This window comes from Physeter macrocephalus, chromosome 2, assembly GCF_002837175.3.
Source record: "Physeter macrocephalus isolate SW-GA chromosome 2, ASM283717v5, whole genome shotgun sequence".
NCBI lineage: Eukaryota > Metazoa > Chordata > Mammalia > Artiodactyla > Physeteridae > Physeter > Physeter macrocephalus.
In genome coordinates this window covers 29456602-29482293 of record NC_041215.1, presented here as the reverse complement: position 1 = coordinate 29482293, position 25692 = coordinate 29456602, and the positions used below count along the sequence as shown (strand labels likewise).

The following is a 25692-nucleotide window of genomic DNA, read 5'->3' as shown; positions in this document are numbered from 1 at the left end:
GGCCTCTCACTGTTGTGGCCTCTCCCGTTGCGGAGCACAGGCTCCGGACGCGCAGGCTCAGCGGCCATGGCTCACGGGCCCAGCCGCTCCGCGGCACGTGGGATCCTCCCGGACCGGGGCACGAACCCGCGTCCCCTGCATCGGCAGGCGGACCCTCCACCACTGCGCCACCAGGGAAGCCCGAGACGCTGCATTTTTAACAGGTTTCTGGGTCTTTCTGATGCTGCTGGTCCAGGGACCATGGTTTGAGTAACCATTGCCCTAAACACATCTCACTCAATCTTCAGGGACCAGCTCACAGCCCGCGTCCTCCAAGCAGGCTTCCTGTCTCTGAGGAACTCACGGCCCCTCCCCTGTCTGAGCTCTCCCGTAACCCACTGGCCCTTGATAAAATGCCCTCTGAGATGTGTATATAGTAGGTGTAGGTTTATGTCTTCAAAACTCCCCTCTTCAAGGCAAGGAAACTGGAATTGAGTTTTATGTGATTTTTGGGGGGTGTGATTTCTCTCCAGGGCTAGACTCTGAGAGGTGCTCGCTGAGTGGCTGTGCATGGATCCAGGGACCGGTAATGACCTCACTATAAATCAAGGCGGCATCCTGATTGGATCAGGGAGAAGGAGAAATGGCTGAAAAATAGAATTTAGAAGTGCATGTTATAAACCTACACTGGAAGGGAATGAATGCTGGGTTTGTCCTCTTAACCACAAGCAAACTGGGATTCCCTGGGTGTCACAGACTCATCACGCTGAAAGGGCTCAAAATATTTATTTGCAAAGTGCTTCTTTATGGAAACAATTTTCCCCCAAGAAAATAGTTTAGTTAGAAAGCACATGCCTTCCTATTGTTTTGTGTTCAGCTGGTGCTCTGCCTAAAATCTTAGACGGTCCCTGCTGGAAGGGAATATTGCCTGTTTCAAACCCAGAGTGCTGGCAAATTGGCAGGGACCTGGGTATTATTCTAGAACTCTCCCCACACTCCACAGAGGAGGAAACCAAGGATCTGGAGGTCCTGAAGCAACCCATCATCACCTAGCTAATTGGCAAGTCCAAGCTGATGCACAGGCCTCCTCACTCTGATTTAATGTAGAAATTTCCAGTACATTAGGAAACTTCCTTAAATACCATCCCAACTTACAGGCTAAGTGCAGCCTGGCAAATTTAGGGTTAATTTAATACCTAACAAATTGAGCTGTATAACAAGAAGTAAGATGGTAGGTAGGGGACCCAAAATTGGGACGCATGTAGACTTCTTCAGATGTCTCTAAGAAACTTAGAGGAAAACTCTAAGTGACAATTTAGTAATATGAGTTGGTAGAATTTAATAAATTCTTGGACTAAGTCAATACTTAGACATGGGGAATGAAATCAACTGAGAAATTATATTCATGATATAGGGCTTAATTGCTATTATGGATTATTCTTTGTTACTTTTTTTTTTTCTTCCCGGACCGGGGCACGAACCCGTGCCCCCTGCCTCGGCAGGCGGACTCTCAACCACCGCGCTGCCAGGGAAGCCCTGTTACTTATCTTTAAAGTAAAACACGTCTTAAAATACAGATGAGAAACTAGATTTCAAGTTATTTGCACTTTGGCTTTGCCTCAAGAAAAACATAAAAGGTAATAGAAAATTCAGATTCTTGATATATTTTAGACATGAAGATTGTTGAGATGCAGAAATTCTGATCAGATTGGTATTTTGGAGCTACAATGTTTTGGCTGCGTCTAACTTCATTTCATGAGATGAGGTGGTAGAAAGAGAAATGCCATGATCACAAGTTGACGTGGGCCCTTCCTTATTTCCAAACTTTCCTTTTCAAAATGGCCAAAGGATTTAGAGCTAAAATTCGTTTTGTTGTGGATTTTTTTTTGTAATTTTTTTCCCCAAAGTCAAATGATTTTGCAATCGTTTGAAAGATCAAAGTTTAGAAGCAACTAAGTTTTGGGGGTTTGCTAAAACCCTGTTTTATGAATGGTGAAGGAAACTACCATTACAGAAAGTTCTTCTCGGTGATAATGTCCTACTTAAATAAACTATGCAGTCTATCTTCCCAACAGAATGGAAGGAGTCTCTCCTTCGCCATCTTTTAATCTTTCTCAAGCGGTGTGAACATGGGGACACGTTCCACCAGGATGGGTTGGAGTGTAATTAGTGAGTGTTCACGGCAGCAGGAAGATGTGGTGACTAAGCTAGGATTTACCCATCTACTGTGGGGTGAGAGGTGCGGGCAATTCTGATTTCTCTGAGTCCTATACTCTATGTTATTCTACACAACAAAATTTAGAAAAGCACAATTTTGGAATCAGACTTTGGGATTAACTCCTGGACTCAGTGTATATTAACTGTGAGACCCTGAGGAAAGGTTTTACGTTCTGGGAGCCTTTGCTTCCTCAGTTGTAAGGTAAGGATGATGAAACTCAGCTGTGTGGGTGAACTAAGATCACAGGAGGAAAGGCCCAAACACAGTGCCTGGCCTGGAGGCATCATTAGTACTAAACAGACCTCTTACTTTTGGTAATTAATGCACAATAACGAGATCTAGCTGTTACCTAGGTTAAGCCAAGGCATCAGAATTTCTCTGTTTTCATCCCATACTGCCAGATAGTCTCCTGTGAGATTAATGATTTTATTTACAAAATGGGAAATACATCAGTTTGAAAAACTGACTTGATAGAATCAAAATTGAACCAACACCTCAGTACCTCTAGTTTGGGGAATACCAACATCCTGACATTGACGAATATATATTGTCTTCCATGAGGAGATGATCTGGCTCCCACTCACAACCCACTCTTCCTTCTCCCACTTCAGAATCTGACCTTTCCAAAAGTTCATTACCCTATATGACTTCAGGATGAAATACAGCCCTGGCTACAGCTAGCCAGTTTATGGTCCTAAGGGACTTCCCTCCTGAGATGTCTATGTAGACCATCAGCTACTTGATCAAGACAAACGTTTGGGTTTGAGCGGGAAACATATGCAATTTGGAATTTGTTGTAATCATCACATGCCCCAGACTGAAAATGTAATTCACCATGTTTACCTGGGCAGCCGGAATTAAGGAATAACCCTTAGAATTTGCCTGGTTGGTATTTACCACCAGGCCTGACTGATGGAGGTTCCCATAAAGGTGTTCACCAAATATGCAGGGATTCTATAATGGAGTTAAAGTGGTTCCCAGACAGTGGGCCAGAAGTGTCTGTGGGATCTTAGGTAAATAACAAAGAGCCATAACAGGGCCTGAGAGCTCCGTGTTTCCTTCTAAGAGTGGAAGAAGCTGCTGCAGCTTCTGTGCTGATCCTTCCAGGACTTGGGTACAGGGAGAAGGTGCTGCATATGGGAGTGCCCTGATGGGGGCGGGGGAGGGCTCAGGCTGGCCGCAGAGGAAGGCAGCATGACAGAGTACAATGGATGAGGCCCCAAGCTTTGCGTCAGCCAGGCCTGGATTCCAACCCTGGCTGCATCCCTTACTGTGAAGCAGCACTAACAAGGGTGTTTCTTCCATTGGGCTGTCATGAAAATGCTCGTTGTCAGGAGCTGCTCTTATTATGCAAACCCTCCCGGGATGCAGAGTGCAGGCAAGATTCTCCACCTTCAGTGGGAGACACGGGCTTAGGGGCCTGGGGAGTGGGTGCAGTGCCCCTTGTGGGTAAACTCATGTTTTGTCACCCATACTCTTGCTTAGTCAAGAATCACTAGTCTGGCAGTGGTGGGGTCGGGTGGCGGGGCTCCCAGTTTATAACTGAGGGAGAAGAGCCAACACCTCCATGAAGCCAAGCAGAAAACTCAGTGGTAAGACAGCCTCAGGCCTCAGAGTCAGGCACCCTTAGATCTGGAGTCAGGGAAGATGGAAGTATAAAATCGGAAAGAGGCAGCCAATTAATCGGGGTCACCTGACCACCACACCCAGATGGAACTTTTCTGGAAGGCGAGACTTGCTGGTGGCCTTCAAGTGGCATTTATGTGGCATCAGGTAGCAGAGCCCCTGCCTGCACTGACCCACCATCTGTGAAAAGGAAATCAGCTCCGAGGCTGGATGGATTGGAAGGACATGGGTATAGGAGTTGCTTGTGCCAAGGCTCTTGACAACCATCAGGGAAACTCCAAAGGTCGAAGGCCCAGAGTCCCAGGCTCAGGAGGTGGCGTGGCCCAGCTCTCCGGCCAGAGCTCCCGAGCCTCTACCACATCCTAGGCCTGGACTCCAGGGACACGCACCTACAGAACCCTCCCTCACCCTCCAAGACTTCACCTGCTCGGTTCCCTCTCTCTGGACTTGCCTTCCTCTCCCCACATGGCTAAGCTCTACTCATCCTCCAAGACTCAGCTCCAGCTCTTCCATCACTCCTGCACAGCCTACCTTTTGCTAACCCCACCAGGGCCCACTGTGAACTTGAAGGACTTGGGTCAAGTCGCATTGGTTTAAAAAAATCAATCCGTTGACCGCTTGTTCAATGAAAACGGAGAGGGCTTGCCCCTGGTGTAGGTTTCTAACATGGTTCTGGGGTGAAGGCATCCGGATTGTCTAACTCAAGTATGACCTTCTGCTCTGGCAGTGACTGTCCACAGACATCCTTGGAAGATACGCAGCCCTTTCTCACAACCCTGCACTGGCCACGATACCTCCTGGCCTGCACCTGGCTTTCTGAATGGCATGTGGCACTTCTCCATGCAAAACCCACAGCACAGTGTGCCTGACAGCACCTGGCAACAGTCCATTTACCTATCTCCTGCACCAACCCGCACATCTGAAGGCAGGAGCCAGGTCTTATGAATCACGGGGGTCCAGCACGCAACACAGTGGACCAGACTTTCTAGACCATCGTAGGTGCCCGGACTTACTTAGCGACTAGAAAAAGCACCGTTCTTTATAAAGTAGACCACATTGGTATGATGGTTTATAACCTAGACTAAACTGGCGTTAACAGTTTAGAACCTTGACTAGGTTGGCACGGTGGTTTATGAACTAGTCTCTGTGAGTTGGGTAACTGTGGGTCACTCCTCTCGGCCTGAGCCCCCCTGGGAGAATGTGCAAGAAGGTGTTTCTCGACAGCTGTTGTCCAAATCCAGCCGTTGTCCCGACCCTTGGGACCCCACCGCAGGTCAGTGGGAGAGAGAGGGTGCTACGAGCACAGCTGGAACGCAGGCCAGGAGACAGTGTGGGCGAGGCGCCCCCCTCTCTCCTCTTTGACAGTGGAGGTTTGGTCATGGCATTCAAAGCCTCTCAGGGACTCTGGGCACAGAAAAACAGCCCCAGGGCCTTGGGCTCAGAGGGTTCTGGCAGAGGAAAGTGCCCTTTTTAATCCGGGTGCGTCAGGGGCCAGAGCCCAGGAGACCCTCTGCCTGCTTCTGGTGGGCCTGCTGGGAGGTAATCGTCCTCCCTGTCCGTCCTTGACACCCAGCAACTCCACCTACCCGCCTACCCATGCCCTCTGTTACCTGTGTCCCCCTTGCTTCCTTTCACGCCTTCGGCTCCTGGACTCCCGGGCCTCCCTGATGGTCCTGGACAACAGATACCATGGAGGGTGTGAGGTCTGGGCTGGGTGGGTCTTCAGACATCACTGCCCACTCCCACCGCAGGACCCAGGACCTCACCTATGGGCCCAGTGGGACCAGCGCTGCCAGGCTCACCCTTGGCACCCGGGGATCCCGCAGCTCCTGGAAAGCCTGGAAGACCCTTGGCTCCAGGCTGTCCTGAAAGTTAAGTCATGAATGAAAGGCTGGGGGTGGTTGGCAGAGGACCTGGCTGACTAACCCCTTCAACACACCTCTTCTCTGCAGTGGCACATGCATCTCTTAACACCTCATATGTTCCCTGGGCAGCTTAAACTCTAGACGCCTTGAACTAGCCCTATTAGTGGGAGGAAAATGACAGTCTCAGCAATTTATTAATTTTTTCCATTCACTGCTGCAGAGCTTGAGGTTTATGGACTTACTAGGAACTCTGGGTGTGAGCATCCTGCTTCATACCCCTGGGTGGCAGCGTGGAATGAAGCTCTAAAAAAGAATATCAGTTAGGCCTGCCCTCCAAAGCTGCTCTGTTCCTCTTAGGACAGGCCAGGTTTTACAAAACCCCAGAGGTTCTGGGTTAACACTGCAATGAAATAAGACATCGTAGAGTCAGGTCCTGAACTTGACTTTGCCCAGGGACAGCGGTAGCTGGAATGATGCCAATTCCCACAGCTCTTACCTTGATCTCCTTTGAGTCCAGGAATTCCAGCCACACCTAAAATACAGAAGGACTCTTAGGGATTTTTTTTTCCCTCTAGCTCAGCCCGCCGGCCAAAAAGGGAATACCCACAGGACAACAGACCTGACTGTGCAGACTCCTACCTGGGGAACCGGGCATCCCTGAGTCACCTTTATCCCCCCGGGCTCCAGGGGGTCCCATGACCCCCATGTCTCCTTTCATGCCTGTGTCTCCCTTTCTTCCTGAAAAACCAAGAGATTGTGGTCAGACATGGGAGGAGGGCAAACCCGGCTGCCACGTCCACCTCTGACACATCCTGTCCCACCCAAATTCCAAACTCAGACTCCTTGAACTCCTACTTGGTGCCCAGAAGTGGAAGATACAATGGCTGCCCTCAAGGAGCACACCACCCTGCCCAGAGACCAGACATAAACTCATGAAAAATGGATGAGGTGACCTGGCCTGGCTGAGGGGCCGCAGAAGTTCCCAGAAGCCGGGCTCTCGGGGCCCTGGTGAGTGACCTGGTCCCTGGAGGAGGGACCACAGCCCAGGCTCATCCAGCACTGCCTGGTTTATTTCAGTGTGTGAATTTGGGGAATTATTTTTTCAAACTTCCCAAACCGAAATCTGAATATTCCAGAAAGCAGATCCCAAATGCTGAGAATAGAAGCTCTGAGGCACTGATGGAGAGGAAAACATTGCGGCAGCACTTATCCCCCTAGCGGTTCAGGGCCTGGCTTTCCTGGTGGCCAAGGTTTCAGAGTTCTCCCTTGTCAGCAGCATTCCGGGCTCACCCCAGTCTGTCCTCTCCTGGTCCTCCGCGTCTCCCTCTCCTTTCTGCCCCTGCTCAGGGCATATCAATCGAGGGAGGCTCCTCCCTAGGCAGGGCTCGGCAACCCCTGCCCAAACCTGCCAGCCGCCCCGCACAGGGCCTGCTCATCGGGACCCGCTGGCTTAGGAAGCCAGCCAGGTCCCACCATCAGCAGAGTTCCACCCCAAGCAACTCCCTCAGGGGCCGGGACCAGCTTGTTGGGATGGAATTTGGTTAAAGGGCTCCATTCCATTATTTTCATGATTTCAGAGCTGGAGAGGACTCAGAAGGGGCCCAGCCTCCTCTCTAGTGATTTAGGAAAAGTAGACAAAGTGGTCTGGAGTGGAGGGAAAGGAGCAACTGTCATACAGAACTCTCTGGGTCTAAGGTTTGAGTGACATTAGGTGCAAGGCTTGGGAATTAGCTTCTCTGAGGCGGTTTCGATACTTGAAGAATAATGATTCCTTGATGGAAGACAAAAGAGCCGTAAAGAACATGTTTACAATTGAAGTCCCTTACAACAGACTCAGGCGCAAACAGCAAACAAGTTTTGGGTCGTTCAGAGCATCCACGTGAGTGGAAGGGCCAAATGGCACTTCTCAAACGAGGCTGGGGATGATTTCCCTGGAGGAATTTGTTGGTGCCCTCTTGCTCTGGGCCAGCCAGGGCCATCATGCTAAGGCAATGGTGTGGCTTTAGGAGGTTTCTTTCTTTCTTTTTCTTTTTTTCCTGGCTGCCCCACGCGGCTTGCGAGATCTTAGTTCCCTGACTGGGGACTGAACGCAGGCCCTCTGCAGTGAGAGCACGGAGTCCTAACCACTGGACCGCCAGGGGATTCCCGCACGAGGTTTCTTGAGACTGGTCTGGGCCCGAGTCTGTGTTGCTCTGACTTCCGTGTCTCTATCAAAAGTTACGACCTTGGGAAGCGAAGCAGTGCCGGGGAAAGGACCCGAGTCTGGCGGCACCTGAGGAATCACAGCTGCATCTGACTTCAGCACCTGCCCGTCGTCCCAGCTAAAGACGGAGTGAGGGAAATAGATGTGTCCCCTGGAACCTCATCACTGTGGCTTTACCCATCTGCTGGGACAAAGAGCAGAAGACCTCAATGCCGCTGGGGCAGGTCCCACTTGGTCCGCTAGCCCCGTCCGCTGGCAGTGGGTCAGAGAGATCTGGTGATCTTGGGAAAAGAGATTTGGGAAGAGGAGGGGTAGGTCAGAGTCCTGATTTCTGCAGAAGTGAAACTGATCATTTCCCCTCGCCAGACACGTTGCTTCCGGGCCCGAGTCTGGGCGTGGCGACGGGCGAGAGCGGGATGGGAAACAGCGTTGCTGAGACTCCACGGGCAAAAGCCTGGCTGTCATCCCCTCTGTGGGGCTGGCAGGGCCACCTTGAGACGGTCTGGGCCATAGAGGAATGTGGAGGGCCACCTCTGGGATCATACTCACAGGTCAACTGTCCAACCACCCGCCTGGTGCAAGGATCCCCCTTCAGTCCCGCCGAGGAAAATTCGGCAGCCCCTCTTCCCCACCCCCCCACCTGCCCGTCTCATCATGCGGCAGCCCAAGTCTTTTAACTATTTGCTCCTCCCTTACCTCGACACAATTGGTTCTCCAGAAACCTTTGCCCGTTGGCCTCCATTCTTCTGCGGGGTACCGCTGAGAGCAAGTCTATTTTCTCTTCCACAGGAACCTTTCTAATATTTGAGGAGGGCTGACACATCCCTGAAAGGGCTCTCTCTTCCTGATGGCGGGCACCCTCAGTTTCTTCTAATGTAAACATTTCCTGCATGCCAGGTACAGTATCACAATCTTCTGTCTCCTATTCCTGTTGCAATCAATCCTCACCGAAGGTTGCTATTGTTATCTCCCTTTTGTAGGTGAGTAAATTGAGGCTCGGGGAGGTTACACAGCTAGAGCTGTATTAGCACCCAGCTCCGTCTGATCTTGGAACTGAAGCCCTCCCCTTTCTAGTTTACAGGATCACTGACACTACCTACCATGTAGCAGAGTCTGAACACATGAACTGCAACCCTTATAGCTGTCCTGCAAAGCGTGTGTAATTTAATTGTTATTGTTATTGTTAATGTAACTGCCATTCTTTGCTGAAAGGAAGAGGTTAAACCTCAACAGGCCAGGTAACGTGTCTAGTTACACAGGGGAGCGAGCACAGAGCGGGGGAGACAGCCAAGCCCACTGGCCCCACAGCCTCATTCCCCTGCTGCACCCGGAGCCACCCTGAGGCGGTCCCTTGGGAGGCCAAGAGACCAGGAGCTCGAGGTGCTCCGTCACAGCCAGAGCGCTCGGGCCGTGCTTCTCAGAGCCTGTGCCCTACACGTCCAGGGTCAGAACCCTCCACGATCTCTAACACACAGACCTGCATTCTAAACAAGCACCTCAAATGGTTCTTATCCGTGACCCATAGCTTGAGAAGCACTGGCCATCAAGGGAAGACTCTAGATGCTTAAAGTCCTCCTTCTGGAATCAGTGCCTTTGCCCTCTCTGCCAGTGGTCCCCCCTCCTCCCCCAGGCCCCACCTCAGGCCCCATTTCGGTCCCTCACCTTCTTCTTCTCTGAGCCCCCAGCACTGCCTGCGTCCCCGCTTGCCACAAGCTGTACCTGGCGGGAAATTCTTCCCCCTCTCGCTTTGCCCTTAGCCTTCCCATTCCCGTCCTTTGCTCCCCTGCACAAAAGGGGCCACAGCTGGGATGCCTGGGATGCCTGGTGGCCCACCACCCTCTGAGTGACCCTGCCCCACTCTGGCTCTGAAGGTCGAGTGAGCGTGTGTGAGTGAGTTTGTGGCTGCGTGGTGAGTGCATGTGAGTGCGTGTGTGGGCCTGCATGCATGTGAGTGTACGTGTGCATGTGAACACGTGTATGCTGGTGCATGTGTGCACACGTGTGTGTGAGCACGTGGGCGTTCGAGTGCCTGTGTGTGTCCCTAAACTCTCCTCCTAATCATCCTCCCCCTGAAAAGCTCCCCCTGAAAAACCCTGCTGGTGACCTAACACTAGGTAGTTTGGGATTCCGCCTTCTCTTAAAGTCCTTCCAAAAACTCGTTGCTGGAAAAAGAGTTCCCCTTTATCAAGTTTCCCTTCTGTAATTGGTGGTGTTTTTCATTCTCTCTCAGTGGCCTGGGGGCTGAGAGGCTCTTGGTTTATTTATTTCCCCCTTTCTTGCAAATCCTCTCATTTTGCTTTTTTCTCCAGTAACGTTTGTCTTTGCATCTTTACAACTCGGCAGCCTCAGCCCCTCCAGGGATTGGAGGTTTGAGAGTCTAAGTGAAGAGCAGATTGGTCTGTAACAGTGATGGAGCCCCCCGCCCCACCCCGCCAGGGGCAGCCAAGCCCTCACACTCTCTGACCCAGCTCTGCCACGGCCATTCGTAAGGCCGCTGGGTGGGTTAAGGCCACAACCTAAAAGGGAGAGACAATCGTGTGCTTTGACTCGTTATTTTAACCTCCTAGTAACCCTCTGAGGCACTCTTATCCCCATTTTACAGACCAAGAAACTGAGACTCAGAAAGGTAAGGGAACGCTCCCGAAGTCACAGAGCCAGTCTATGGTGAAGGCAGATGTGTCAGACTCTGGGGTCTGGACCAAAGAGCTTGACTCTTCCCGGTGATGCTCAGGGGCTTGTATTCTGAGCACCAAGCAGGGGCTTGGAGTGTCCACACCCCTCCAGCCACACCTAGGCGTCTTCCCTGGGATGCAGGTACTTGCCAGTAACCCAGCCCATCTAGGGTCTCACTTCAGGTGACCTCCCTCACAGACAGACCCCACTGGGTGTTCAGACCCAGGGGATGGCGCGTGTGCCTGCGGTCCCCTGCAGCCGCTCCGAGACAGCCTCGTGTGCATGCGGGAGCGCACGCCCAGCCCCTGCTCACCTGCCTCTCCCTTGATTCCGGGTGGACCTCGGGGTCCTGGGGGGCCTGGAAAGGAGAAGGAGTTCAGAATGTAGCCTGGACAAGGGGGAGAAAAAGGATTATGGGGCCGGCAGACAGAGGCAGGTTTCTGCGGCTCCATCTCGTCCGGGGCCCCCTTCTCCGCCGGTGGCCCTGGCACACGGGGGAGGCGAGGTACACCCTTGGGCCCCTTTGGACCTGGAAGACTCGAGGAGAAGGGACAGAGGCACCGATGCCCCAACCAACAAGCTGGGGTGACAATGCCACTCACACCACCATTCACTTAACGAGTGTCACTGGGCACCGAGGACCAGCCGAACCGTGTGGAAGGCAGACAAGACAGGACGGAGCTCCTTCCTACAAGGAGCTCACGGCCCAGCAAGCGAAACACAGCTGTGCGGATGATGGTTCCCGAGGGAGGCTGAGCCAGACAGACCCGAGTTCGATGGCCTCCACGTTCTCATACGAGCACAGAGAAAGGAATTCAGGTCCAAAGGCCCCTTGGTCTGCTCACGAGCCGCTCCCCCTTTCCCGGCCTCTCTGGGGAGTCCCCGCCCAGGGGGGAGGGGCCAACCTGGGATCCGAGTGAAGTTGTCCACCCGTCGTAGTAGGTGCTCCTCCCTGGTGCGGAGGCGGACGAGCTGGGCCTGCAGGAAATGCTCGGGGGCCAGCGTTTGATTGTTGTAGGGCATCTCCAGGGCCCGGAGCCGCTTCTGCAGATTCAGAACTGGACACCCCACCGCCACGCCTGCAGCACCCTTTTAGGGACTTCATTAAAGCCTGAGGCACTTGAGCGTAACCCTGACATTCTGTGTCATATGTGCATAACTCTGTGTCCTGAACAGGTAAGCACGTGTTTAGTGTACAGTGAGGACCTAGAGTGAGCACACAGAACTTTGTCCGTATCTTGCACACGTGCACTCCACACTCAGATATGACGTTACACGTCCACAGAACATACCTACACCCTGTATAACCACTGCATCCACGAACAACCTGCATGCAGTTAGGAGCTTTGTGCATGCTTGGACATGAAAGCGTGGCCACTAATATGCTGACCTGGCCTAATCACGTGTGACTTTCATATGCGTGTGACCTGTGTTTAGGACAACTGTTCACACGGCGTTCTTGAGTGACTTCACTATCTGCTGATGGAATTGCTTCATGACCTAACCATTTGGACTGGGAGCGCTTTGAAAGTCAAATCATGTTAAAATGAAACACTCTGATCAACAAAGCTACTTCCCATTCAGAGGCAGGGAATCCTTGATGTGAGGTGCACAAGGCACATCCTTGTGAGATCACTGCATCTTTCACTGTTTCAGTGCTTGGTGCCCTCCCACTGAATTTGGGAGAAAAGGGTGAAAGGTCCGTGCAGTAATGTCCTAGCCACAGGTACACTATGCGGTAATATCCAAAAGAAGAGCCATGCAAATTGAGCCCTGTCAGGGATGCTTCAGAGTACACTTGATTTAGACTCAGATAGCTATTTTGTCCACAGTATTTTTGTCAAGATTTCTAACACGTTTCTCCATTCTGTCGTCATTGGGTTAAAACTACTTTTGTAAATCCTGAAAGCTAGTTCTTTCACTGCCCTCTTCTCTCTCTCGCTCTCTCTCTCTCTCTCTCACACACACACACACACACACACACACATGCAACACACACTCCCCTTCCTGCTTCCCCCTGTTCTCCCCCCACCATTCAGACCACCCAGGGACTGAGAACTCTCTCCCAGCAGACAGGCAGCAGTGGCCCCAAGGGCTCTCCTGTGAACCTGAGCCTCGTGTCGGGCCGGGCCACACTGTCACCCCAGGAGGGACCAGACAGGACCCAGATGCTTTACCTTGCACCACCAGCAGCCCAGCACCTGTGGTGAGCAGAATCAGGTAGATGACCAGCAAGACCATGAAGCAGTTCATCCCATTTCTCTTCTTGGGCTTTGGATCTGAAACACAACCCAGGCGGACAGCAGCTGCTGCAGAGGGCAGAGAGCAGGGGGCCCCAGCCTGTACCCGAATCCCCTCTGTTTGAGCAGGGGGCTGCCCATGGGGTCCCACGAGGGGAAAGACACAAACGCCCACGACCCCCAAATCTTCCCCTTGATCCTCCTTCTTGCCACAAGGCAAGAAGGTGCCACTGTCAGCCCCTCGTCTGTGTGGCTGGGCACAAAGCCCCTGTGCACACGTCCTTAGCTGGAAGGGCACAGTCCTCAGTCAGCCTTGCTCACCGTCGAAGCCCCAGCACGGAACCTCCCACAGGGGTTACTCAACAGAGGTGCATCAGAGAAATTGATGAATTAACATATTTCAATTTCAAAATTCTGGGAGGAGGAGGATTGTTCCTGTTTTATAAACAATGAGTGGGGTTTGGAACAGTTGAGGTTATAAGACGAGATCTGGAAATCACATCCAGGCCTTTGTTTTCTTTTTAATTACAAAGGTAAAACATGCTTAATATAATGTATCAAACAATATGGGGTGCATTTCAAGGATTAAGAATCTTATAATTAATCCCCTGAGGTCCTAACCCTCCGAGGTAAACTCTGTTAGCACTCTGGGTTGTGGCCTTCCTTCCATCTCCCCTTCCTCTCAGAAACTTACAAACTCATATCCTCCTAGATAGACTTGTTTTTTTTTCTTTTAATTTTCCTCTAATGATATCATGTTACAATTACATATTACAGTACATATCAATTATAGCACATGTGCTTTCTGCAGTGAAGGATTTTTCCATGGACTGCCCTCTAGCTTTCTCAGTAGAGAGAGATTTAACGGTTCTCTTTAATAGTTGCCTCGTATTCCTTAAAGACAAGTGGTTATGCTCAGTCTAGCACAGGGTGTTCCCCCCACCCCCATGCACCCCTGGAGTCTAGGCCCACACAGCAGCCTGAGTGAGTTCTCCAGCACACAACCTGCTCCAGTCACCCCCTTGCCCTCAGCCCTTCAGCTCACTGCCCTCAGGACAAACACCTCCCCTGCTGGTTCATGTAGCGTGGCCTCCAGCCCCCTCTCCTATGGCCACACCTCCATACCTCACCTCCTCGCTGACACTGACCAACGGTCAGGCCAGACCACTGTGGTTACACCCTTGTGACTTCAGGCAGAGTATCTCCTCTGAATACCCAACCTCCCCTCCTTCTTTCTGCATAACTAATTCTTACTCATCCTTTGGGAGCACAGTAGATCTTTTCCTGCTCCAAGATAGATTCCCAGACTCCCCTCGGCTGGGTGGGACCTCGCTCTGCTTCCCCACATCAGTGTTTTTATCCACTGTGGCCCTGAGCACCTGAACTGTATATATGTTTCAGTCTCCTCTATACGGCCTGGAAGTTTCTTAGGCTGCATTCCAGCACCAAAATGGTGTGCTGGAAAGATGGTGACGGGCTAGGTGAATGGATGAATGAGTGGTTTGGGTGCTGAACGTGTACAGAGTTGAACATTTTGAAGTGTTGGGAGAGCATCAGGAATGCAACCTAGGACCTCAGGTGTCCATATAGTCATGATGGTGAGGATGGATAACATGCAGAGGAAGCCTCACATTTAATAGAAGATGGTGGATGGTGAATACAATCTCATAGACAGCAACCACACATGATGAAACATAGCATGTGATGGGAATAGAAAGATAAATTATGCTTCAGAGACACAGGTACCACAGACGTCAGAGGTGGAGGTGAAGGCCAGCACGGAAGATACAGATATTTTCCAGTTACATGGTAGGACAATGGTGCAATGCATTTGAGTAAGGATGATGAGAGGAAAAACAGACATGGTAGTCTAATGGGAGTAGTTCAGGCCCAGAATGCTTTTTAATTCAGAGCTATCACCTGGCATAGAGGCAAGGTATTTTAGAAACTGGGAACTTCAAATCTGTGAGCTTTGTCTAACTCACTCTATACAAAGCAGAGGATCTGATAAATTCTTTACCTTTATGTTGACCATTTCATCTCTTAGTCGTTAGAAGAAACTGTCAAGGAAATATCTACTCTGGTTTGGGGTTGACCAATGAGCAAGAGTTGCTTGAGATGAGAGAATGAAAATTAAAAAAAAAAAAAAGCTTCAGGTGAATAAGAATGAGCTTACATGGAGTAACCTATGGTTAGTCTGGGTGGAGATTTTAGGGAAGCAGGTTTTAGAAATTTGACAGCTCTATTGTCTGACTCACAGTGAAAATATGGCTCCAGAGAGAAATAAAATTTCAATTCCATAAAAGAGCTCAGTGAAGAAAAAAGGCTGCACACAAATTTTAGGGTTCCCAGGCCTTCCATCTCCCAACCCCTCACCAAGTGGCAGAAGATGGCTTGGTAGGTGTACTTCTCTCCTACTGTAACACTAGTGGAGATCAAGCGGGAGCCCCTCTCCCCACATCCCCAGCACTGGGCTACTGGTGAGGCCCAGGGAAGTTGTCTCTGCCCTGTGAGTTTGAGGTCTCCCACCCTCTACTTAGTAGCACTGGGCAATGTAGAGCAGTGTCCTCTGCCCCTGCAGGCAGCACCAGAAGGGGGCAAGAACACCAATAGCACAGGGAACAAAGCAGACTAGAATAGCATGGTCAGGGCTCTGAAAATTAAATTGTGATTGGAACCATATCCCACAAAAATGAGCCAGAATCTATCTAATAAATGGAAGAAACCCAAACCTAAAATCATTGAGATGACACAAATGTTGGAATTATTCAATAAGGATTTTAAAGCAGCCATCACAAAAATGCCTTAATGAGTAATTACAAATAAAACTTTTTAAAAAATATATAAAAGAACCAAATGGAAATTGTATACTTTCAATACACAAAAATTTTTTTTAAACCTCACCACATTGGCTCAATAGTGTAATACATATGACAAAAGAAAGAATCACTGATTCTTTCAGTGACTGATAGATAGATGGAACTAAATGAGAGAACAATAGAAATTGCCCAATCTGAAAAACAGAGAAAAGCATCAACAAAAACAACAACAAATAAACAGAGCCTATGAGATGGGTGGGTCAATAAAAAAGAAAAAAAAAACACATAGTACTTATATCATTGAAGTCCCAGAAAAAGTGTGAAGCTGAAAAAATACTCAAAGAAATAATGGTAGCTGAAAATTTCTCAAATTTGGGGAAAGACATAAACCTACAGATCCAAGAAGTTGGGCAAATCCCAAACATGGTACATTCAAAGAACCATACCAAGACACATAGGTAAAAATCTAGACATAAAGAAAATTAAAAATCTGAAGAAAAAGAAAAAATTTTGAAAGCAGCCAGAGAGAAATGACACATTACCTATAAAGTGATGCCAATTTGGAATGTCAGCATATTTTTCATCTGAAACCACAGGGATCAGCTAGAAGTGGCACAATATTTTTTGTGTGCTGAAAGAAATGAATTGTCAACCATGAATGCATCCTTTAGCAATGTATGGGAAATAGAGATTCTCAGAGGAAGGAAAACTAATAGAAGTTATTGCTAGTAAACCTACATTTAAAGAATGGCTAAAGGAAGTTCTTCAAATAGAATGTTAATGATAGTAAGAGAAGGCTTGGCACTTCCAAAAGGAAGAACAAGAAAAAGGAAAGAAGAATGGGTAAATTACAGGACCATATATTAGACCATACTTCTCCTCATGATTTTTAAAAATCACATTTGATGGTTGAAACAAAAATTACGATGCTGTCTGATGTGGTTCTCAGTGTATGCAGAGGAAATACCTCAGACAATTCATTGTAAAAAGTGAAGATAATAAAAGGACATAAATGGAAATAAGATTTCTACACTTTACTCAAAGTGGTAAAATGTTGATACCAGTAGACTGTGATATGTTATGTATGTATATTGTAATGCCCAGAGAAACCACTAAATAAACTATTCAAAGAGAAGCACCCAAAAAATCTTATAAATAATTAAAAATAGAATTCAAAAAAATATGCACAAGTAACCCATTGGAAGGTAAGAAAAGAGAAACAGATGAATGGGAAACAGAAGAAACAGAGAAAATACAAAATAGATGGCAGATTTAAGCCTAACATACCCATAATTACTTTCATGTAAATTGTCTAAATATACCAAGCAAAAGGTAGAAATTGGCAAAGTGAATGGAAAAGCTTGACCCAATTATAAGCTGTCTATAAGAAGCCAAACAGTAGAGCTTCTATTCACATGAAACAGAATTGATACCACTGAAAGGATAAATGGACAAATCCCAATTATAATTGGGGACATTAATACCCCATTCTCAGCAACTGATAGAAAATCAGCAAAGGTATAGAAGAACTGCACACCACCAAGAACCAACAGGATCTGATTAACATTTATAGAATACTCCATGCAACAACAGAAGAATACACATTCTTTCCATGCATACATGGAATATTTACTAAGATCATATCCTGGGTCATAAAACAAACCTCAACAAAATGTAAAAGAAATTTAATTTTACAGATGTTCTCTGACAATAATGGAATAAAAATAGAAATTAATAACATACAGACAGAAAAATGTCCAAACACTAGGAAAATTTTTTTAAACTTCTAAATAATGCATGGGTCATAGAGAAAGTCTCAAAGAAAAAAAAAATTTTAAACAGAACTGAATGAAAGTGGAAATACAACATACCAAATTATGGGCTACATCTAAAGCAGCACTGGAAGGGAAATTTACAGCACTAAAATCTTACATTACAAATGAGGAAAAATCTCAAATCAGTAATTACCTCAAGAAACCAGAAAAGAACAGTAAAATAACCCTCAACAACCAGGAAAAAAAAGAAATAATAAACACCAGAGCAGAAATCAATGAGATTTAAAATAAGAATACAAAAGAGAAAATAAAAAACAAAAATCTGGTTCTTTGAATAAAATCAATAAAATTTATAAAGCTCTGGCAAGATGGACAAAGATAAAAAGAAAGAAGACACAAATCACCAATATCAATAATAAAACAGGGTATATCACCACAGATGCTGCAGCCATTAAAAACGAAATAAGAAAATACTACTACTAACTTTATGCTCACAACTTAGAAGAAACGAATCAGTTCCTCAAAAATCACATACTACAAACACTCAACCAAGATGAAACAGATAATATAAATATCTATGCCCATTAAATAAATTTAATTTGTAATTTAAAATCTCCTGTAAAAGAAATATCCAGGTCCAGATGATTTTATTGAAATATCCTAACAAACCTTGAAAAAAAGAATTAGCATCAAGTTCAATCAATCTCTTATGGATAACAGAAGAGGAGAGGACACTTCCTAACTCATTTTATATGATAAGTATTACCCTAATATGGAAACCAGACAAAGACAGTACAAAAAGAAAACTAAATATCAATATTTCTCATGAAATTTGATACAAAAATTCTCAACAAGGGCTTCCCTGGTGGCGCAGTGGTTGAGAATCCGCCTGCCGATGCAGGGGACACGGGTTCGTGCCCCCGTCCAGGAAGATCCCACATGCCGCGGAGCGGCTGGGCCTGTGAGCCATGGCCGCTGAGCCTGCGCGTCCGGAGCCTGCGCTCCGCAACGGGAGAGGCCACAACAGTGAGAGGCCTGCATACCGAAAAAAAAAAAAAAAATTCTCAACAAAATAGCAGTAAACCATATCAAGCAATGCATCAAAAGGATTTACAGGGGCTTCCCTGGTGGCGCAGTGGTTGAGAGTCTGCCTGCTGATGCAGGGGACACGGGTTCAAGCCCTGGTCTGGGAGGATCCCACATGCCGCAGAGCAACTGGGCCCGTGAGCCACAACTACTGAGCCTGCGCTTCTGGAGCCTGTGCTCCGCAACGAGAGGCCGTGACAGTGAGAGGCCCACGCACGGCGATGAAGAGTGGCCCCTGCTCGCTGTAACTGGAGACAGCCCTCGCACAGAAACGAAGACCCAACACAGCCAAAAATAAATACATAAATAAATAAATTTATTTTTTAAAAAAAGGATTTACATACCATGACTAAATGGGATTTCCAGGTATGCAAGACTGGTTCAATATTAGAAAATCAATGTAATCCATGTATCAATAGGCTAAAGAAGAAAAATCATATAATCATATAGTTGATGCAGAAAAAGCACTTAACAAAATCCAATTCATAATAAATTGTCATAATTATCACTCTTGTAATAAATAACAAATTTATAATAAACCTGTCAGCAAACTAAAAAAGAAGAGAACATCCTCAAGTTTAAAAAAAAGAAAGAGCATCGGGCTTCCCTGGTGGTGCAGTGGTTGAGAGTCCGCCTGCCGATGCAGGGGACACGGGTTCGTGTCCCGGTCCGGGAGGATCCCACATGCCGCGGAGCGGCTGGGCCCGTGAGCCGTGGCCGCTGAGCCTGCGCGTCCGGAGCCTGTGCTCCGCAATGGGAGACGCCACAGCAGTGAGAGGCCACAACAGTGAGAGGCCCGCGTACAGCAAAAAAAAAAAAAAAAAAGAAAGAAAAAAAAGAGCATCAGCAAGCTATCTAAAGCTTACATTCAGTCTTAATGGTGAGACAGAAAACTTTCCTCCTTAGGTTGGGAACAAGGCAAGGATGTCTGTTCTCACTCCCTTTTTCTGTATACAACTGGCAAACAAGTGGAAATCGAAATTTAAAACACAATGGCGGGACACATTGGCGCAGTGGTTAAGAATCTGCCTGCCAATGCAGGGGACATGGGTTTGAACCCTGGTCTGGGAAGATCCCACATGCCGCGGAGCAACTAAGTCCGTGCACCGCAACTACTGAGCTTGCACTCTAGAGCCCGCAAGCCGAAACTATTGAGCCAGCGTGCCACAACTGCTGAAGCCCTTGAGCCAAGAGCCCGTGCTACACAACGAAGAGTAGCCCCCCCTCACCGCAGCTAGAGAAAGCCTACTTGCAGCAACGAAGACCCAACGCAGCCAAAAATATATAAATTAAATAAATATATACATTTATATAAAAAATGGCATTTACAATTGCTCCAAAGAAAATGAAATATTTAGATATTAAATTTAACAAAATGTATACAGGATCTGTATGCTGAAAGTTACAAAATCCTCATTAAAAAAAAAGACCTAAATAAATGCAGAAACATACCATGTTCACAGATTGTAAGACTGAACATAAAGATGTAAAGATGTCAATTTTCAAACTGATCTAGAGGTGTAATATAACTCCTACAAAATCCCAGCAAGGTTTTCGATGGTATAAATTTATACCAAAATTTATATAGAAAGGCACAAGCCCCAGAATAGCTAAAATCATCTTGAAAAAAGAATAAATTGTGAGAAATAATGTTACCTGATGTTCAGAGTTACAATAAATCTACATTATCAAGACAGTGTGGTATTGGTGCGGGGATAGACATGCAGATTAATGGGACAGAATAAAGAACACAGAAATAGACCCACACAAGTATGCCCAACTGATTTTTGACAAAGATGCAAAAGTAATTTACTGGAGGAAGAAGAGACTGCTCAGCAGATGGTGTTGAAGGAATTGGACATCCGTAAGCAAAACACACAAACCTTGACCTAAACTTCACATCTTATTAAAAAAATCAACACAAAATGAACCAAGATATTGTAATGTAAAACTGTAAAACTTTTAGAATTAAGCATAGGAGAAATCTTCAGGACCCAGTGCTAAGTGAAAAGTTCTCAGACTTGACACCAAAAGCCCAATCCATAAAAGGAAAAATCAATAAACTGGACCTCAATAGAATTAAATACTTTCGCTTTGCAAAAGACTTTGTTAAGAGGATGAAATGACAAATTACAGACTGAGAGAGAATATTTACAAATTCTGTATCTGGCAAAGGACTTGTATCTTGAGTATATAAAGAATTCTCAAAATGTTTAGTTTTAGTTTAGATTGGTCAAAAAACAAACAATCCAATTAAAACACTGGCAAAAGACATGAAGAGACATTTCACTGAGGAGGGAGTACAAACAGCAAATGAACACATGAAAAGATATTAGCTATTAGGAACGTCATTAGCTATTAGGAAAACACAAATTAGAATTACAATGATGTATCACTATCACATGTCTATCCAAACGGCTAAAATAAAAATAGTAATAATACCAATTCCTGGCAAGGATTGTGAATCAGTTGTATACTGCTGGTGGGAATGTAAAATGGTACATCCACACTGGAAAAACAGATCAGCTGCTTCTTGTGATACTAAACATATATTTAGAGTCCAGCAATTACACTTTCGGGCATTTATCCCAGAGAAATGAAAACTTGTGCTTACACAAAAACTTTTATGTAAATGGTCATAGCAGCTTTATTTGTAATAGCCCAAAACTGGGAAAACAACTCAAATGTCTTTCAATGGGTGAATGGTTAAACCAACTGTGTACATTCATATCATAGAATAATACTCATTAATAAAAGAACCAACTACTGATACATACAACAACTTGGATGGATCTCAAGGGAATTATGCTATGTGAAAAAGAGCCAATCTTTAAAAAGTTACATGCTGTGTAATTCTATTTAGATAACTTTCTTTAAATAACAAAATTATAGAAAGGAGGAATTGATTAGTGGTTGCTGGAGGATAGTGATGGCTGGGCAGGGAGAGAGGGTATGTGCGTCTATGAAAAAGTATCATGAGGGAGATTTCTGTGGTGATGGAACTGATCCATATCTTGATTTTGGTGGTGGTTACACAAGTATACACAACTGATAAAATTGTAGAGAACTACATTCACACACACAAATGAGTGTGTGTAAAACTAAAGAAATCTAAATAAGCTCTGTGGGTTTTACCAACATCAGTTTCCTGGCTGTCATATTGTACTAGAGCTATGCAAGATGTTACCACTGGGGGAAAATGGGTGAAGGTCACAAACACTTCCCTGTACATTTGTTTTTTGCAACTTTCAATTGCAAAAATTTACAATTATTTCACAATAAAAAGTGAAATAACACCTCTGGGTAAAGTCAGATTTTTACAATTTACAATTGTTTCACAATAAAAAGTGAAAAAACACCTCTGGGTAAAGTCAGATTTTTAAAAAATTCTAAGAACTAGTGACACGACAAAAAATAAAGTCAGAACAATGACATGAAATGAAAGTAGTCATATCAGCAAGGCTGACCCTGCATAGACCCCAGGGTTAAGGTTTGTTAGCAGAAAATTTAAAATTAACTTCAGAGCAGGAAGAAGGGACAGCTAGGTCCAATGTTGGGGCCAATGCTTAGTGTTAATTAAAACAAACGACAAAAAACCCCATAAATTTCTTTCATAATTTGTATTTTTGGGGGTCTTCTCTGTCAGGAAGGATGTTCTTCAGATGGAAATTGGTGGGAAGAAATATCATGAGGAAAGGTGTGAGACTTGAAATAGTCGAGGGCTTTGGGTGAGAGGGCCAGATTACCTTCCACAGACTGGCAAAAGGTTGCCAATGTGGTAACAGAACTTGAGAAACCAGACACATCAGGAGACTGACAGGAAGACCTGAGCCAGACAAATGCTCATATTCTCAAGAAGGTGAAAGGAGCACATCCCAGAAAGATACGGTCCACGGGAACAAATGTGAATTCTCTCGTTCCAGCTCAAATGCTCCATTGTTGAAGGGGAGAGGGGCTGATACTGGTTCATAAGGGAAGACCTGAGGTTTCGTTGGACCTTCAGGGCAGCAAGAGCCAGCAGTCTGTGGCGCCTCTTCAGAAGACTAAAGCCATCTTCAGCCTACAGAGAGCTAGGTAGGTAGATAGATGAATAGAGAGATAGACAGGTAAACGAGGCTGGAGCCAGTTAGTGCTAAAGTAAGTAGTTTCTTTCATCTCAGTAAGCCCTGAGGGGGTAACTGTGCTACAGAGCCTCACAGTGAGCAATGTCCATGATGGCACCTTATCTAGTAAGTTCCATATGTTCTTTGTACGGGAGACAGAAGTTGTGAATGCATTGAGGAAAAGTGTTCCATCCAAACTGGAGCGATTTTGGTTTGGGGTTAGATTTTTCCTTCGTGGTATCTATAACCCCAGTCAGAAATCTGGGATTCACCCTTGACTCCTGTATCATCCTCACTTACCTTGTCCCCCCACTATAGTCCTACTGATTTGACTTAAAAAATATATTTATTTATTTATTTATTTATTTGGCCACACCAGGTCTTAATTGCAGCACGTGGGATCTTCGTTGCTGCATGTGGGATCTTAGCTGTGGCGTGTGGGATCTGGTTCCCTGACCTGGGAGGGAACCCAGGCCCCCTGCATGGGAAGCGTGGACTCTTAGCCACTGGACCACCGGGGAGATCTCTGATTTGACTTCTAAAATTTCTCCAGCGCTTTCTCTCTTCCTTCCACACACCCACTGCCTCACGTCATCTCTTGCTGCCAAGCTCCTCTCTGTCCTCAGGGTTATTCTTTCCAACTCATCCCCCATCTATGAGGGTGAGTAATCTCAAGTGAACATCCCTGCCTCTCAGCCCAGCTTCAGACTCTTCAAAGCTCCCCATGGCCCTTGCCGCTTACAAACTGGCACTTGCCATCTACCTCTACAAGGATTAAATCATGAGCCGCTGCAGTGGCTGACCTTCAACACCCCCTGAAAGGAGTTCAGGGCGGAGAGCAGGAATGAGGCCCTCTGCGCTCTGGCAAAAACTGGGAGAACAGGGCTTCAGAGAGTTAGATATTTTCAGGAGAAGATTTTATGAGCCCATTTCTTGCATCTCCTCGGATTTAGAAAAGCACTAACACCATGAGCAGTGACACCTGCCCCTTGTGACCAGCAGCGAGCCTCTGCCAACATGTGTGCTCGACGGCACGTACCCCCCCTCACTGAAGTCATATATAACACTGCCCTTCCCCCCTGCCTCTTTGGAGCAGTTTCTCAGAGCTCTCGGAAATGCTGTCTCCTGGGCTATAGTCCTCATTTGGTCCCAAATAAAACTTAACTCACGTCTCTCACATTGTGCTTTATTTATTTTTTTTTTCAGTAGACACCCTCAGGATAAAGTCCAAATTAATTGGTCCTAGCCTCAATCCCCACTGAGCTTCCCCACCCAATTTTGACCCAACAATATGGAGCTATTTGTATTTTTTCTGAATATTCCTTGGGAAGGTATCATAAACACGTTGTGCTCTACCCCTGTTCCAGCCTCCATCTCTTTTCTCTAATGAATCCTTGTTATCCATTAAACTTTAGAAGAGGTCTCAGCTCTGCCCTCCAGGGTCCCACATCAGCTTAGATCTGTCCATAAAGTCCTGTGCAAATCTCAGTGACAGCCAGTAAGGAATTGTATAGAAATGGGTTATGGATAGGCTCTCTCTGCCTCCCTCCATCCAACATGACTGTGGGCTCCCTGGGGCCAGAGGCCGGGTTGATCCATGTCTGTTTTCTCAGTGCTCAGTGCAGTGTCCAGCATGGAGTAGGTGCCAAATCTGTTTGATCACCTGACTTTGCTTGAACATTTTTGGTATCTTAAAAAGCCATGCGTCCAGAACGCTGCCTTCTCCAAAGTTCTGAATAACCAACAATTATTCAAGTCATTTGCACTCCTGCCTTCTTTGTTACCCCACTGTGAACACCTGAAGGCAGAACACTGGACCCTTAATCTTTGTACCCCCATAATTCCAGCCACTGACCTGAACAAACAGACCCTGGGCGAGAGGGACAGTCAGGCCAGGGGACAGAGCTGCAGTTGTTCCTGCACATACCGTCTCCAGAAAAGAGAGTGGGAGTGGGAAAGACTGATCAGCTTGGAAGACAATCCCAAGAGGATGTTCTGAAATATATATAAACAGAGATCCCCTCTGGGAAGCACTCGCCAGTGACTTTGAATGCTACAAATTCTAGAAGATTTAAAAAAATGCATCACCCGTGTAACACTGAGGGAGAAAATAAAACAACAGTTGACTGAATTTTTAAAATCTGAGCTTAATCTAATACAAACTAATTATGAAGCTATAACATACCCTAGCCCACATCAAATGGAGAACACACTCCCTGAGGAACACATGAGTTTTCACAGAAGGCACCTTAAAGAATTTTAACAGAATTGCATTAAATAAATATGACACTTGGCTTCGGTTTTGTGGAACTTTTTCATCCCTCTTGTTTTGCATCGTCCTTTCGTCACACACGTCACAAACATAATCTGTGTGTCAGAATGCGACACTAATAAAAAGGAGGGACGTATAATAAGCATTAGCATTAATTGAAGGGAAAATATTTAAATACAATTTAAAGGAGTCATGAAGCTAAAAAAAACCCCCTGTATGCTAAAGACACAGCATCTATTACTAGCATTATACAAATTTCCAACGGAAGCATGAAAGCATTCCAGAAATGTATTATTGACTCTCTAAGGTGCAGACCTAGACTTTCAATGGACTTGTCTACTCTTATGCTACCAAGCGAAAGACTGCATCACAGGCAATGTCATTACTGGGGCTTAGTACTTTACCATTAAGTTCAAAGGTCTCCATTGTAGACAGCATGGTTTGGTCCAGAGCCGTTCTTTCTCCAGTGCTAGCTGAGAGCTCTTTCTCCTTGAGAATTTCCTCATTTTCCATTGCTAAGCTTTATAGATGGCCAAAGTCCTGGAGCCAGCAGAAATGCTCTCCACAAGAGGAACCACTCGGGGAAAGATTGTTCCCTTTTAACTACTGCTGCTACTGGTGGAGCACACAGCACTTCCCTTAGCTCTGATTTCTGAATTTGCAAAATGTTTCCTGACATGATCAGGATTAGGCATTTCTCAAAAATGGGCAATGCACATGTGGAACTCCTGCTTAGTGCAGTTGCTTGTTAAAGGGGGTGTGGGAAGTTGGGACACAAGTCACAGGTCCTTGAACCCACCCCTTGCTCCCAGGCCCATGAGAGCAGAGCCGAT

At 46.5% G+C, this 25692-nt stretch overlaps 1 protein-coding gene across 1 annotated transcript in view; it reads right to left on the bottom strand.

Annotated features, from left to right (window-relative positions):
• Positions 1 to 25372, bottom strand: part of MARCO (macrophage receptor with collagenous structure) — a 32036-nt gene extending 6664 nt beyond the window's left edge. The window contains exons 1-8 of the mRNA XM_024115060.1: positions 25264 to 25372; positions 12742 to 12843; positions 11470 to 11622; positions 10878 to 10952; positions 6328 to 6426; positions 6185 to 6220; positions 5590 to 5688; positions 5434 to 5496 (exon numbers count right to left, since the gene is read on the bottom strand). Of these exons, the coding sequence (XP_023970828.1) occupies positions 5434 to 5496; positions 5590 to 5688; positions 6185 to 6220; positions 6328 to 6426; positions 10878 to 10952; positions 11470 to 11622; positions 12742 to 12843; positions 25264 to 25372 (736 nt within the window). The remainder of the gene's footprint in view (positions 1 to 5433; positions 5497 to 5589; positions 5689 to 6184; positions 6221 to 6327; positions 6427 to 10877; positions 10953 to 11469; positions 11623 to 12741; positions 12844 to 25263) is intronic.
• Between the last annotated feature and the right edge of the window lie 320 nt (positions 25373 to 25692).